This window comes from Gambusia affinis, linkage group LG20, assembly GCF_019740435.1.
Source record: "Gambusia affinis linkage group LG20, SWU_Gaff_1.0, whole genome shotgun sequence".
Taxonomy (NCBI): Eukaryota; Metazoa; Chordata; class Actinopteri; order Cyprinodontiformes; family Poeciliidae; genus Gambusia; species Gambusia affinis.
The window spans coordinates 3,569,966-3,583,370 of NC_057887.1; the positions used below are offsets into that span (position 1 = coordinate 3,569,966).

At 42.8% G+C, this 13,405-nt stretch overlaps 1 protein-coding gene and 1 long non-coding RNA gene across 8 annotated transcripts in view; both read right to left on the reverse strand.

Annotated features, from left to right (window-relative positions):
- Window positions 1-167: 167 nt before the first annotated feature.
- LOC122823280 lies at window positions 168-3,752 on the reverse strand. Its single transcript, XR_006369313.1, has 3 exons — window positions 3,680-3,752; window positions 2,952-3,007; window positions 168-763 (listed from the first exon to the last, which is right to left on the reverse strand). It is a non-coding gene; the product is annotated as an uncharacterized LOC122823280 (long non-coding RNA).
- Window positions 3,753-5,443: 1,691 nt separating this feature from the next.
- The window catches only part of mrtfab (myocardin related transcription factor Ab), a 49,458-nt gene continuing 41,496 nt past the window's right edge, over window positions 5,444-13,405 (reverse strand). For 5 of the 7 annotated variants that reach the window (XM_044102730.1, XM_044102729.1, XM_044102732.1 and 2 more), the window contains 8 exons: window positions 12,961-13,359; window positions 11,713-12,651; window positions 10,614-10,817; window positions 10,443-10,535; window positions 9,301-9,441; window positions 9,051-9,146; window positions 7,587-7,647; window positions 5,444-6,932 (listed from right to left, as the gene is read on the reverse strand). In XM_044102730.1, the coding sequence (XP_043958665.1) occupies window positions 6,367-6,932; window positions 7,587-7,647; window positions 9,051-9,146; window positions 9,301-9,441; window positions 10,443-10,535; window positions 10,614-10,817; window positions 11,713-12,651; window positions 12,961-13,359 (2,499 nt within the window). In that variant the 3' untranslated portion in view covers window positions 5,444-6,366. The remainder of the gene's footprint in view (window positions 6,933-7,586; window positions 7,648-9,050; window positions 9,147-9,300; window positions 9,442-10,442; window positions 10,536-10,613; window positions 10,818-11,712; window positions 12,652-12,960; window positions 13,360-13,405) is intronic. The other 2 variants (XM_044102735.1, XM_044102733.1) reach the window with 1 other exon arrangement.

Here is a 13,405-nt window from a genome sequence, read left to right on the forward strand (position 1 = left end):
CATTGTGCTTTGTATACACTATTAATTTTTGTCATTTGTAAATAAAGAAATGCATTTCAATCAAAGTATTTTAATTTTTAATATAATCAAAATGTTTGTTCAACTCAGCAGTAGGTTAAAAGTAATTATGGCTAGAAAATAGAATATTCATAGTTACTTGCCTGGGAACAAGAATAGTGCTCAAGCTGCAGGGACTCATGCTCAACGTTGCTTAATCTTCTCACACGAGCCTCCAACAGTGTGACTTTGGCTGTACCAACACCATGGTCTGTGCTTGCTTGCCTCTCCATACGCCACTTGAGTGCAATGATGGCTGGGATGACATCTGCTGTTGTAGCTGTTGACGAGCTGATCTCCTTTATGAGTTGCTCAAAAGGTGCGAGGATGGTCAGCACATTGTCCATTAGATCCCAGTGGTGTGCAGTGACTGTGGCTGGTAACTCGTGCTTGGCAGCATACACTCCAATAGGACGTCTCTGATCCAGCAGCGACAGCAGCATGTAGACCGTGCTGTTCCGCCTCGTTGAAGCGTCTTGTGGTATTCTTTTTCTCTGCTGACCTAACCGTGTTTGTATGATGTAAAGTTGGGAGAAGGGAAATGAATGCTTAAAGTATCAACAATTCTCCTTCCTGTTGCAACAATGTCTGCGATTCTGTAATGGATCTCCCTTGTTTCCAATGGGTTGCAGTGTGTGTGTGCCAGGCAGGCTAAACTTTTCAAGTCAGCATCATCCAATGTTTTGGCCATATTACGAGCATTGCCCTGCAAAACAACATGAACTCTTGCATGATGAATTTCCCAAAGATCCAACATTGCCTTAAACTCTGCTAATAGATTAGCAGCAGTGTGAGACCCTGACATTTCTTTACACTGTAGAAGTATTTGATGACGTTCCTACTGTTCGTCAATCCATTGCCCACAACATGCATATTAAGCTTACATCAGAAATCCAGTTGTGTTGTAAAGCAGAGTCTTTGCATTGGCTTTTAGCAGGCTACAGATGCGTCTGGCTAACGAACAACTCCGGTAACGCAAAGTCTGTCTAGTATCTCTGACTCAGCACATTATAATGTGCGCTCAAGTGAAGCATCAAGTTTCTGAACCCCTCATCCTCATCCTCAACGACTCAAAATGGCTGCTCATTTAATGCCATGAACTCCAGAACTTTCTTCGTAATAGCTGTGTTCTTTTCACAGCTCATAAGAGCCAACACCGGGTCACCAACTACTTCTTTGCTTCTGCTAGCTTTACATCTACCCCAGGGCTGCCAACTAATTTTGCAGTTTTAATAATAACCTAAGTTTATCAAAAGTGCCATCTCTTCAAACATTTTTTCTCATCTGCAAAGTTGACATTAATCATTTCAAAGTCATGGTAAGCTCAGATAGCAGAGATTTAGTACTTAAGTGAGTGACTTTCAGTAACTCTACCCTCAACATTTTACAGTAACAAATCAGAGAAAGACATACATGTGAGGACATTTTCTACTGCTCCTAATAACCGAATGTTAGCACTGTAGTAATTCATAACTGACTTACAGAACAATTGGTTTGATTACCTCTCCGTACTCTGCTCTTACCAAGCGTCTGGACCGATGCTCCCTCCCAATTAAAACCCCAAGGTTGTGGCCCATCGGGCTGAACCGGTCGATTATTGATGCTGCCATCGTGATGAACCCATTCCAGTTTTGTTCGCTCATCATATCCATTCTCCATCGTGCACTGATCCCATATCAGATCACTCACGCAGACACAGCGTTAGAATATCAAAGCCAATAAAATGTGTGTGTGTGGGGGGGGGCAACCACATTTTTATCATTAAAATTCATTTGAAAAATGAATCAAAACGTGAAAATATTTTTGAATGTTCTGTGTTGTTTCTAATTAGTTAATTAAACTTGTAAACGTTATTCTATTGACAAGAGATGAAAGGATTTTTTTCAAACAACTTTCCCTGTTAATATCTTCCCATTTTCTGTTGGCTTATTTGCAAATGTCAAGTCGAAAAGCTAAGCTGATCACATAATTTTTAAAAACACCTGAGGCTGTAATTGATACAAAGGTGGATCAACAAGGTGTTAAGCAAAGGTTGTGAATACTTACATAAATCTCATTTCAAGGGTTTGTAAACACTCAAAAACCCTTCACACTGTCATAGTGGGATATTTGCGTGTAGAATCTTTAGGAAAGATATTTGTTTAATACAGTTTGGAATAAAGATGTAAAAAAAAAACAAAAAAAAAAACAACAGTGAATACTTTCTGGATGTACTTTGTTGCACATTAAAATCTTCTGGGTTTGACAGTGCTGTCTTCCTCTCCCTGCCTGACACGTCTTGGCTGGGCAAATGTCAACCATCACCTCGTCCGCCATCAAAGTCGCCGCGGTAACAGCACAAACCACCTAAACCTGACTGCTCCTTTCACACTATAAAGCCTAACAAACACGAGAAAGGAGACAAAGCTAGCATGAAAAACAGAAAGGTTTTGGTTCTAGCCGCAGCTCAAGATCTGATTGGTTCTTATAGGGAACAAACAGAAAGAGAGTCCTTGTTGTTTAACCTTCAAAATGCTGAGAATTTTTTCTATTCTTTGAACAACTACTAGCTGTACTTAGAAAAGTCATAAGAATCTGTGTTTTGGTTTTACTAAGAAGTCCACTTGAAAAACTGCCTCCACTCACATTTCAATGAAAGTGCAGCCAAAAACAGTCCACAAGAATCAAACTAAAACACCCACAACCACCAACAGAAAATATGCTTAAAAAAACTGAAAATGTATTGAAGTCTCTGCAACCATCTAAATTCGTCTTGGCCATTTCTGTTGGTTATCATTGACTTTTGTCATTTTCAAAACACTGTTGTGGACAGATTCATAAAGCTATTTATTACAGTTCAGTGAAGCTGATGTGTTTTGATTTTTTGTCCTTTCAGAGAGCGTGGCTTCTCTCACCGTTCAAGTGTTCACTCCAAATCCCAGCAGTTGCCCCCTGGCTTCATCTCTGGCTCCTGGCAAGATGACATTTTTAATGTATTTATCAAATTGTTAATCTGTTTTTTTAAATGAGGAAAGCAGCCCAGAGGGTGGAAAAGTCAGCGCTAGTTAAATCTGTCAAGCTAAAGCTAGAAAAAACAACAACTATGAATTTAGATTATATATATATATATATATATATATATATATATATATATATATATATATATATATATATATATATATATATATATATATATATATATATATATATATATATAAAATCTAAATTCACAGTTATTTTATTTTTTCTTCAGCCAAATGCCAGGAAATTTGCTGGTTTCACCAAGCTAAATTTAAGACCTTCTAACTATCCCGCGGTATTAGAGCCACTCTCAGGAGGAGCGGTGTTGAAGTTGGGTTGTGCTGTCACACCATCAGTTTCCAAAATCACATTAAAATAAATAAATAAATAAATAAAATAATTATTTTAAAAGCTCACGCGGGGTCAGTCAGTGCGACGTCGTCCAAGCGCAGAGTAAAAAATTAATGAGGTCCAAATGACCCCATCTCTTAAGAGCTTGGAAGGTTTAAATACCTTTTCAAGACAATTTTGAATGAAATTTAAAACCTAAAATTTAAGTCCTATATATATTTCCACAGAAATGTATGAACGTAGTCGAGCCAATTGACAAATTTGCACTTACCCTCTCCAGCCACAAAATAACTAGCCAGCTAGAAATGGCCTCCACTCACTAAGTGCGACTCAAACATTTGCCTGAAAAAAAAGTCCCGTGAGAGAAAAAAAATACAATATACAAGGTTTTAGTCCTGTAAAATGTAAGACCTGTGATTAACATATTAAAGACAACCTTAATTCTTTTTTTTAGTCTTAATTTTAGATACACAAATTTACCTTTTATTATTCCCACATTTGCCTTAAGCTTTCACTGAGCATGTGACGGGATCCTGTCAGTAGGTTGTGGAACAGAGCGGGGATCTTTAGCCCCTGTGGCGCTGCAGCCTTTCGGAGCTCACTGCAGTTAATTAGTGGCATGGCCTCCGGACTTTTATCTGCTCTGTGAATGGGAGAGAGAGAGAGAGACATCACCGGCGCTGCATCGGGGAGCTGCTGCGACCTTTGTGTGTGAGCTGGTTGCACATGTTGCAATCTGGGTTTCACATTGGCTGGGATCTCGTCGGGGGAGCTTGGAGGGATGGTGGAGGAAATTAGGAGGGCAGAGGAGGACTTGCCCTCCTATTAGAGCTCAATTAAGACAGTTAAAAAGAGAAGGAAGAGGAGGGGATGATGAAGAGGTCTCTTACTGTTTTTTCATAAAAAGAGCTTTTTGATTTTGGAGATTCTCATTCCCCCCACCTCCAAATTTGTATCCCAGGTTTACCAAAAAGGAAGCGTCCCAAAGTGGAGGCTGAAAAGAAGGGAGAATCTGCTGACATGGCAACTTACAACTACATACTCTGTAAATCTGGTCTTTATGTAGGAGGGCGGTTAAAAAAAAAAAAGTTCAGTTCTCAGTTTGCCATAAGCAAATTTTGTGGGGGAGACAAAACCCCAAAGATCTTCTGGTCATTTAAGACTGAAACTGAACCAACATGCAAACTACTGACTGTGGGCAAATAAATAAATAAACAAAAATAAAACCTGCTTATAAAAATTACATTTCTATAGTGAAACACACTGGTGGCAGAATCATGCTGTGGGAATGTTTTTCTTTCTGCAGGAACAAAGAGGCTTGTTAATGTGATAATGTGTGGTGCAAATATAAAAAACACTAAATATAGAGCAAAAACTCCTGTTAAAAATGCTGAAAATATATGGATGCAATGAGGTGGTCCAGTCAAAGTCCAGAACTAATTTGAGTCAAGTATTTGTCTCTGTCCAGTCTTAACCAAGCATAAAGTATTTAACAAGAAGGCATTAGTAAACATTTCAGTGTAATAGCAGCAAATGCACACGTCTGTTTCTAATCCATTCTGGGGGACTAGAGACAGACGCATCCCACACTTTTCAGATTTAGATTTTCAAAGAAATTTGGAAAACTTTGAATTATTTTCCGTTTAATTCACAATTATCATGTAAAATTCCAATTGAAACGCAATTCTGTGTGAATAGTTTATAAAGGTAAACACAACTTCCCTGACAGGACTTTTCTCAGTGCTGGTTTCTGTCAGGCTGGTTTAATCTGTCTTAGTATCACACAAGAAAGTTTACAAAACAGCCAAGTAAATTAGTTTAATATCATTAGTTTAAAATACATTTTCCCTCCTTTATTTCATAAACAAAAACAACAACAAAATCAATTTCAGGTAGTTGTATTCAGTAAGTTCTTAGTTTTGGCGCCCTCTTGCGGCTGAAGTTAAATAAAGTTAATTTTTTTTTCTTTTTAGAAACCCTTATAAGGACGATTTACTGAATAATTATGTCATGGAAAAGAGCACAAGCAAACATATTTGTGTTTTTATTTTCTGTTTATTTATTTTTTTCAAAGATTTTTTTCTTTATAAAATGACAAGGACCGAGTGTTTTAGAAGCCCCCTCACTAAGTTCCCCCAAAGCCGGCTCACTCGACTCTAAAGCAGCCAGCAAAGAAAAATAGTCTTATGAACAATTGATATACACCCCATATACAGCAATACATAGTGGTCTACCATAATGTTACCAATAATACACAGCCTCCACTGAGGCTTCAGTTCAAATGGTTGCCACTGATATGGTTCAATTCAACAGCAACAGACAACCAGTGATGATTGTTTCTTTGACTAGTGTGGGCGGGGATCAGGTTGCCATGTTGGGGAGACGAGGCCAGCCACAGCTGCCTTTTGCTTTACGTCCCATCAGCTGACCAGAAACACACCAGACCGGTGCTCAGATTCAGCTGCTGACCCGTCTGTCCCGTTAAACCAATCAGATTCAACATAAGTGCAAAGTTTAAGGAGGCACTGACACACTCTGCCACCTTAAGAGGCGGCCTAAACGTTCCTCTCTTCGTTCTTGATCTGTCGTGCTTCCGACGGATTCATTTGAACCGGGTTTACAATCAAGGTCCGGACACAAGAAGTAATTTTTTTTTAAATTTTTTTTAGCCTGGCTCTAACCAGTCAGCTGCTCAAAATTCCCACAGAGTTTAAATTCAGAAAAATGTTCCCTCCTCGTTTCCTTTCTATGAATTCAACTTCTATGTTAGTTGCATATTTCATCTCAGCTCACATTCAGTTACAGCCAGCGACAAACCGTGTGCGGTTGCGTGTTTGTGTGTGCGTGCTTTTGCATGTGCCAGTGGCGGAGACCGCGTATAGAGACGTGTGTGTGACATAAAGACGGAGCCTGTACACAGTGTGGGCGGCGGCGTGGCGCCCCCGCCTGGACAGGAGGCTACAGACACGACTCCCAGTGCAGCTGCAGGTCCGTGCTGTCCAGGAAGTCGGCCGAGAAGACGCTGGGTGGCGTGTGGGGCGCCAGCGGCGTCAGGCTCGTCCCCCCGTCTCTGTCGCACGCCGCTTCGCCGCCCCTGGTTCCCCCGTTCTCCACGCCGCCCCCGTTGCCCATGGAGATGTCCAGCCAGTCCATGCTGTCGAGGGTGGGGTCGCCAAAGTCCAGCCCCGCCGAATGGTGGGAGAAGCTCAAGTCGGACGTGTCCATGGGGGATGGGGGGTGGTCCAGGATACTGGGCGTGCTCAGCATCTGGCTGTGCAGGTCGTCGATCAGCGTCAGGCCACCACCGTCGGGCTCCATGCCCAGCAGCGGCGCCCCAGTGGTGCTCTCCAGGAAGTCCTCCAGGCGCCCGCCGCCGGCCTCCCCCGCACGCAGCTGAGAGGAGAGGGGCTCTGTGAGGGGGGGTGGGGACAGGTGCAGGGGGGATGCGGGGATAGAGGGGGATGGCGGGTCGGAGTGGAGGGGTGCGAGGGAGGGGTCCGGGTTGGCCTTGAAGCCTGGGATTTCTGAAGGAAGACAGAGAGAAAGGTAATAATCATGAGCGTCCGCTCAGGTTCAACAGAGAGTTTTCTCTCTTTCTGCAGGTGGAGAAGCAGAATTCTTCTGGTGGTGTGTTCTCTGTTTGCTTCTTCCATTTCTCTACTCTCATCTCCGTCTTTCTAGTTGTACCTTTTCCCCAGCTTTCTCCTCGTTTCAGCCTCCGTGTTCATGAACTAGGGCTTTCAAAATTATTGTGTTTTTGAAAGCCTGCTTTAATTTGCATTCTTTTGACCCGGTTCATTTTCTTAATGCACTGGCTTCTTCTGTACTTTTACCACGTCGTCTGCGCTGCAATTTGAACCGTATTTTCTTCTCTGCTTCAGCTGTTTCTCTATGGGGCTAATTTCCCATTTCTTAAAACAGTTTTTTCTTAAAATAAATGCACATTCAACTTTTCTCTGTGGCGCTCAGAGAAAAGTTTTTAGTACCCCAGAAGTAATTTTATTGTTGTAGACAAAACAGCATAGCACAGCATCATTTATTAAGGTGTTAATATAAAGGTGTTAGGTGTTAATACAGGACTCATTAACAACTTGACACCTGGACAACAATGCTCAGTGCCACATTGCCGGACGGGACATGTTAAAAAAAGCAAAACAACAAAAATCCCAGACCCTTACCTCCACTCTTGAGCAGGATGTCAAACAGATCGTCCATCTGCTGGTTGTTCACACCGATCTCCTGCAAACAAACAAACAAACAAACAAACGCAAAGCCGTTAAACAGCGACACAAAAACAAAAATCGGAAACTAAAGGTTTGGACCTTTATGGGAAGAAGAGTTTGGAATTAGTTGAACAACAACAGTGCCTTGCAAAAGTGTTCATGTTCTTCGAAAGTCTAAACCTTTTGTCACTTTCTGAGATTCTCTGTGAGAGAAAAACACAAAGGAAACAAAATGGTTTTCAAGCCTCCTTACAAATACAGATGTGAACGATGTGGCACACATTGTGTTCAGCCCCATTAGCAAATACGTGAGTATTGTTGATATTCGTAAAAATCCCAAAATAGTAATACAATCCGCCAGATATGAGCCTACGAGTGTCATGTAAAGCATAATGCACAGCTTGGATTATTCCAGTGTGCAACAGTCATGCAGTCCTTCTACAAGGTATTTACTCTGTGGTATTGAATACAAATACACACCACACTTATCAGATTTTTATTTTGAAAAGTTTTTAGCTACTTTGTTATGAAATCTCACATAAAAACGTAATATGGAAAGGTTTAAGGAGTATGAATATGTTTGCAAGGCACTGAAACTGTAAGGGTTCCAGTTAGAGCCCTAACCAGACTGGACCTATTTTTTTTAAACCCAATTATTAATCACCACACCACATGCATGATGCATGACTCTGCTGGTGCACACATGGTCATGGGAACCAGATTAAGAATTTTAGCTGAAGAGCTCCCCTGTCTGAACTGGTGCCCAGTTCATCAGCCAAGGACAAATATTATTAAACAAATCAACAGCTTTGAGTGTCTGCAGGACATAACTGATGATTTTCAGCCTTCACTGCAATGGATTCCACCTAAAAATAAAATGAAATAAAAATACTCATATTTCTATCAAACATATTCAAACTGAGTAATTATGAAAAAATACGATTTTTAAGTATTTGTGTGTAATGTTTTGTGTTATTCTGCATCATTTTGCAGAATCTTTAATCATTTCAAAAAGAGAAAATATGTGTTTTTTGTTCTGATTTCTGGATCCCGAGTGGCTAAAAAAGCTTCATGCAAACTGAGGACAAGAATAAAATTCAATAACAGACACAGTTGAGCTTTTCTCATGACTCCCAACACTTGTCCAGTGGTAGACATTTTTTCTTCTTCTTGCAGATATTTCAAATTTAAAACAATAACCAGAGCGACTGAGGAAACAAGACAATAAAGAAAGCAGAAGTTAATCTGTCAACCGAAGAGGAAAAAATGAAAACAAGCAACAGATGAGCTTTATTTGTGCGTCCAGAGGCAGATGGCAACTCACACAACACACCAAGGAAGTGGAAAATGCAGACGGAAATCAACAAACATTGATAAGTGCAACACGGATGGAAAGAAAAGACATGCTGAGGGACATACTTTAGAGCGCCGAGGAGGGAGGGAGGCGTTTTGTTTGGGGGAGGGAGGGGTGAACAGTGTGTGCCGGTCGTAAGGCGCACACACCTCCTCTTTCCGCTGGGGGCGGAGCGACGAAGAGACGAGAGGAAACAAGGGAAAAAACAAAAAAAACGTTACAAAGAGTGAAGAGAGCCACTGAGAGACAGAGCCTGCATGCTGAGGGGGTCAGAGAGAGGGCGGGGACAAAAAATGGAGGGAGGGGGGGCGTTACCTTCAGGGAGGACATCAGGTTACTTTGGCTTTCAGTGTCGGGTATGTCTTCGAAGAACGGCTGCAGGCTGGGCGGGGCCGTGTGGGACAGGCTCGGCTGGGGCGACCCGTTGGTGTCTAAGTGCAAGGCTGCCTTCTGTCCCTGAGGGGGGAGGCAGAGAGTTAACATGACACTGAGGAGAGGGGCCTCGTTTCCATGGCTGCGCTGTATTTAAGGAAAATAATTTACTCCTGCGATCCAATTGCGTCAGTAATCACTCCATTAATTATTCTGACAATTAACCGATTAGTCAGATAAAAAACAAAAGGCAAATTCTGCAGATTCTTTTTCATCTAATCACTAAAGATCATTTTATCCCATAATAGAAATACAAATAAATGACTCGATTCCTTTTTTAAGTAAGAAAATAGACATTTTACTGCCCAAATTTGCAATCGTATAGCATTCCTTTAATGTACGCTTGATTATTTGCAGCAAAGGAAGCTACACGTGAAAAACATGATGTACATGTTTTTCAATGCAACTCTTATTTTATTATTTTTTGTATTATTTTAGAAATAAATAGATGGTAAAAGGTGCTTAACAGGTTTTTTTGTTTGTTTTTTTTTAACTGAATTTGTACCATGAGTAACTAAAACTACGACACTTCAGGAGTTTTGGGAAGAACATAAGTACAATTCTTTTTCTTCCATCTTAAATGCAAGATACTATTTTTTTGTTAAAGTTTATGCTTAATTACTGCTGGGTATGACGTTCAATCAGCAACTGGACTTTTTTAATAGTCTGTATGCTGTAGTTAATGATTAATCAATTAACTAAATTAGATGAGGGTTCAGCCCTAATACATATAAACATATAAGAATAAAACTCCAATCATACAGAGGGCAAACATACAGTTTGTGTGGATTTAATCTGTATCATATATCAGTTTCAATTGTTACAATTAGTAACAAAATTTTTTGATGATATTCCAATTTCTTGCAGCATAACGGAACCTTAATTGCACCAGCACTGACACCTAGTGGACAGATTGTAGCACTGTATAAACAGCAGATGGACCCTTATTTAATTTTTTTACATCTCTTGTCAGACACTAAAACAATAGAAATCACATGTCCTATAAGCAGAGGTATTCATTTGACCTTTTTGTCTGGTTGGCTCACAGGCTCAGCTACTGGCTGCTGTTTTGACTGGCTGTCGGTGCTGGGGAGTTTACTTGGACTGGACTGTAGTCTCTGTGAAGTGACAGACAGATGAGAGCTTTGTCGTTTCATGAAGAAGATGCTGCAGCTCGCTCTGTGGCGCCCCTTTACCTGCAGGGTGATGCGTCCGTTGATCTTGCCCAATGAGGACACGCCGTTCTGTCTGTCTCTGGAGTGACCGGTCAGAGCGATCAGGTAGTGGTTCCCGTTGCTGTCGGTGACCAGCGTGGGCATGCCGTTGGCCTTGAGGTCCAATGCGATGGCTTGGGTTTGGAGCGGAGTGCCGTTCTGTTGGTTGATGATGACTGGAGTCACCTTGAAAAGAGAAAGACGGAAAAAACCCAAACAAACTAATTTACATGATATTTATTGACTCCAATCTAGTGACGGAATTTATCGCATCCTTACTGCAGAAAAACCTCGTCATGATAAGGATTTTGATTTACTGTTGATCCTATAAATTTCAATTAACAGTATAAATCTAAAACAAAACTGAAAGTTGTAACAAAAATGTTATAAACATTTTCTTCAGTTTCATAACAGCAGGAATAGATACAAGTAATATCAAAAATATGACATCATATGATTGAAGACTGTTACTCTGTGCAGCTTAGTGATATAAAATCACATTTAAGTAACCGCCGCTCCTAAGAAGCATATTTTAAATGGGAAAGTTTTTCAAGTGTTCATGGTGACAGCCATAAAGTTACCTAAAAAAAACAATTAGGGCCGGAAAATAAATTGATAACAATACTGTATTGTCATAGACGTGTGATCAATATCAGTAGATGATATGTCTGAGAATTTCACTGAACTTCCAGAACCGCACAGCATTCTGGGAGACGTAGGCAGAAGAAAGGCTTTGCCAGCTCAACTTATCACAGCCAGATAAGAATTAACTAACTCACACACGCACTATGGTTACCTAGCAACAGCAGCAGTTTCTGGTTCTACCATTGTGCCTCATAACTGCTTAAAAATACAAAACAATGAGATGGAGTGAAAACTGCATGAAACAGGAAAAGTCACTCCGCCAGTTTGGGAATATTTCAGGTATTAAAAAAAAAAAGTAATTGATAAATATTGTCCATGAATAGGCGTTTCCTATTGCCATGTCATCCAGTCCTAAAAGCATGAAATAGTCACAATAATATCACAATGAAGGTCTTCTAAATAAAAGTCCCCCTCATTCAAACCACACCTGTCTCACCTGCTGGGCGCTCACTGCGGCCGACTGCTGTTTGTGCTGCAGCCTCTGCTGCAGCCGCTGCTGCTTCCTCACGGCCGCTTTCTGGTTCTGGATCTGTACTTGAACCTGCTTCAGCTGCACCTGGGTCTTGTGGACCGGGTTCTTCTGCTGAGCTGGAACGTCCCCTTGCGTTTGCTTGACCTGGTTCTGCTGGGCCAGCTTCTGCTGGGCCTGGAGCTGCTTCTGCTGGGTCTGCTGGATGATGAGCTGCTGCAGCTGCCGCTGCTGATGGAGCAGCAGCTGGGCCTCTTTCTTCTTGTGCTGCTGCTGCTTGTGCGGGTTGGCCTTCCCCTCTGAGTCTTTCTGCAGCTTGGCCTGCTGCTGCTGCAGCTCGGCCTGCTGCAGCTGCAGCCGGTGGATCTGCTGCAGCCTCAGCAGTGTCTCCTGGGAGCACTGCATTGGCTGGGCCAGCCTCTTGGCCTGCGCCTCCTCTGTCACCCCCTCCATCCCTTTCTCAGGCTCCGCCTCCTCCTTCACGGTCAGAGCGGCGCCGTTGGGGAGCGCCGGCTGAGTGGATGAAGCTTTTATTAGCGTTTGGAGCTTCGCCTCTCCGGGCGTTCTGCTCTTCTCGCTTCCCTCCTTCTTCACCACCGTCGCTCCGGCGGCCATCTTGCCCTGCTCCAGCTGGGACCTCAGGGTCTCCACCAGCCTCTGCTTCTGCCGCAGCATCCTGGTTAGCTCCTCGATCTGCTTGTCCTTCTCCTGCAGCATCTGGTCCTTGTCCAGAGACAATGTTTCCATGGCTCTCGCAGCCGGGGGCTCTTTGGACGATGACTTGGACATGCTGCAGGAGCTCTGGATCTCCTCCTTGACGACAGAGTAAGGCTGTGGGAGTGACGCCATGTTTGATGGGTGCTGAGGAGAGGGGTGGAGGGTGAGCTGGGTGAGGGGAGAGGTCACCTAAAGGATGGAAGAAAGAAAAACGTGTCAGTAAAGGACAAACAAACTCTGATACCCTTAGATTAAATCCATGTCAACCCATTGCCTCTGGAAGTCGTTTAATAACAAAGTGCAACCGATCGCAATCTTCTGGCTAAAACCTATCTTTAAAAATCCTGATCTGGCGATCCAGATTTTGGCCAATATAAATATTTTCTGTCTGAAAAATCATTAAATATAATTGCTAAGACAGTTGCTGATTTTCAGACCTCTGTGGAGGTCACATTTGACTGCGTCAATGTGGTCTAAGTCTTATGCCGACAGCCTCACCATTTCCCCAAACATGTCCCCGTTGCAGCTCGTCTCATCGGGACTCAAGCCGGCCAACGAGCGTTCCGAGGATGTGGGCGACACCGGAGGGCTGGAGCTGGTGCTGCCGAATCGCATGACCCGCCCCGGGACGGCCTGGGCCAGCGAGGACAAAGCCAGCTTAAAGCAGGCGCCGTCCGCCGGCTGGTGGTCGAAGGTGGGGGTTGTGTTTGAAGCCGATGTGGTGGTGTTGGTGGTGGCGCCAGAGGCCTGCTGGACCGACTGCGGCGCGGCGTTCTTCAAAGCCGCCGTGGTGTTGCTGTTTTGCTCTTGGTAATTGCGGAGCCTCTCGATGAGATCATTCTTGGTTCCGGAGACGGTCAGGCCGCGCAATTTCAGTTCTTGTTTCAACTCGGTGACCTGGAAGGGGAGGAGCAATGAGGAATATCTCACCGCAGTCGGCTGA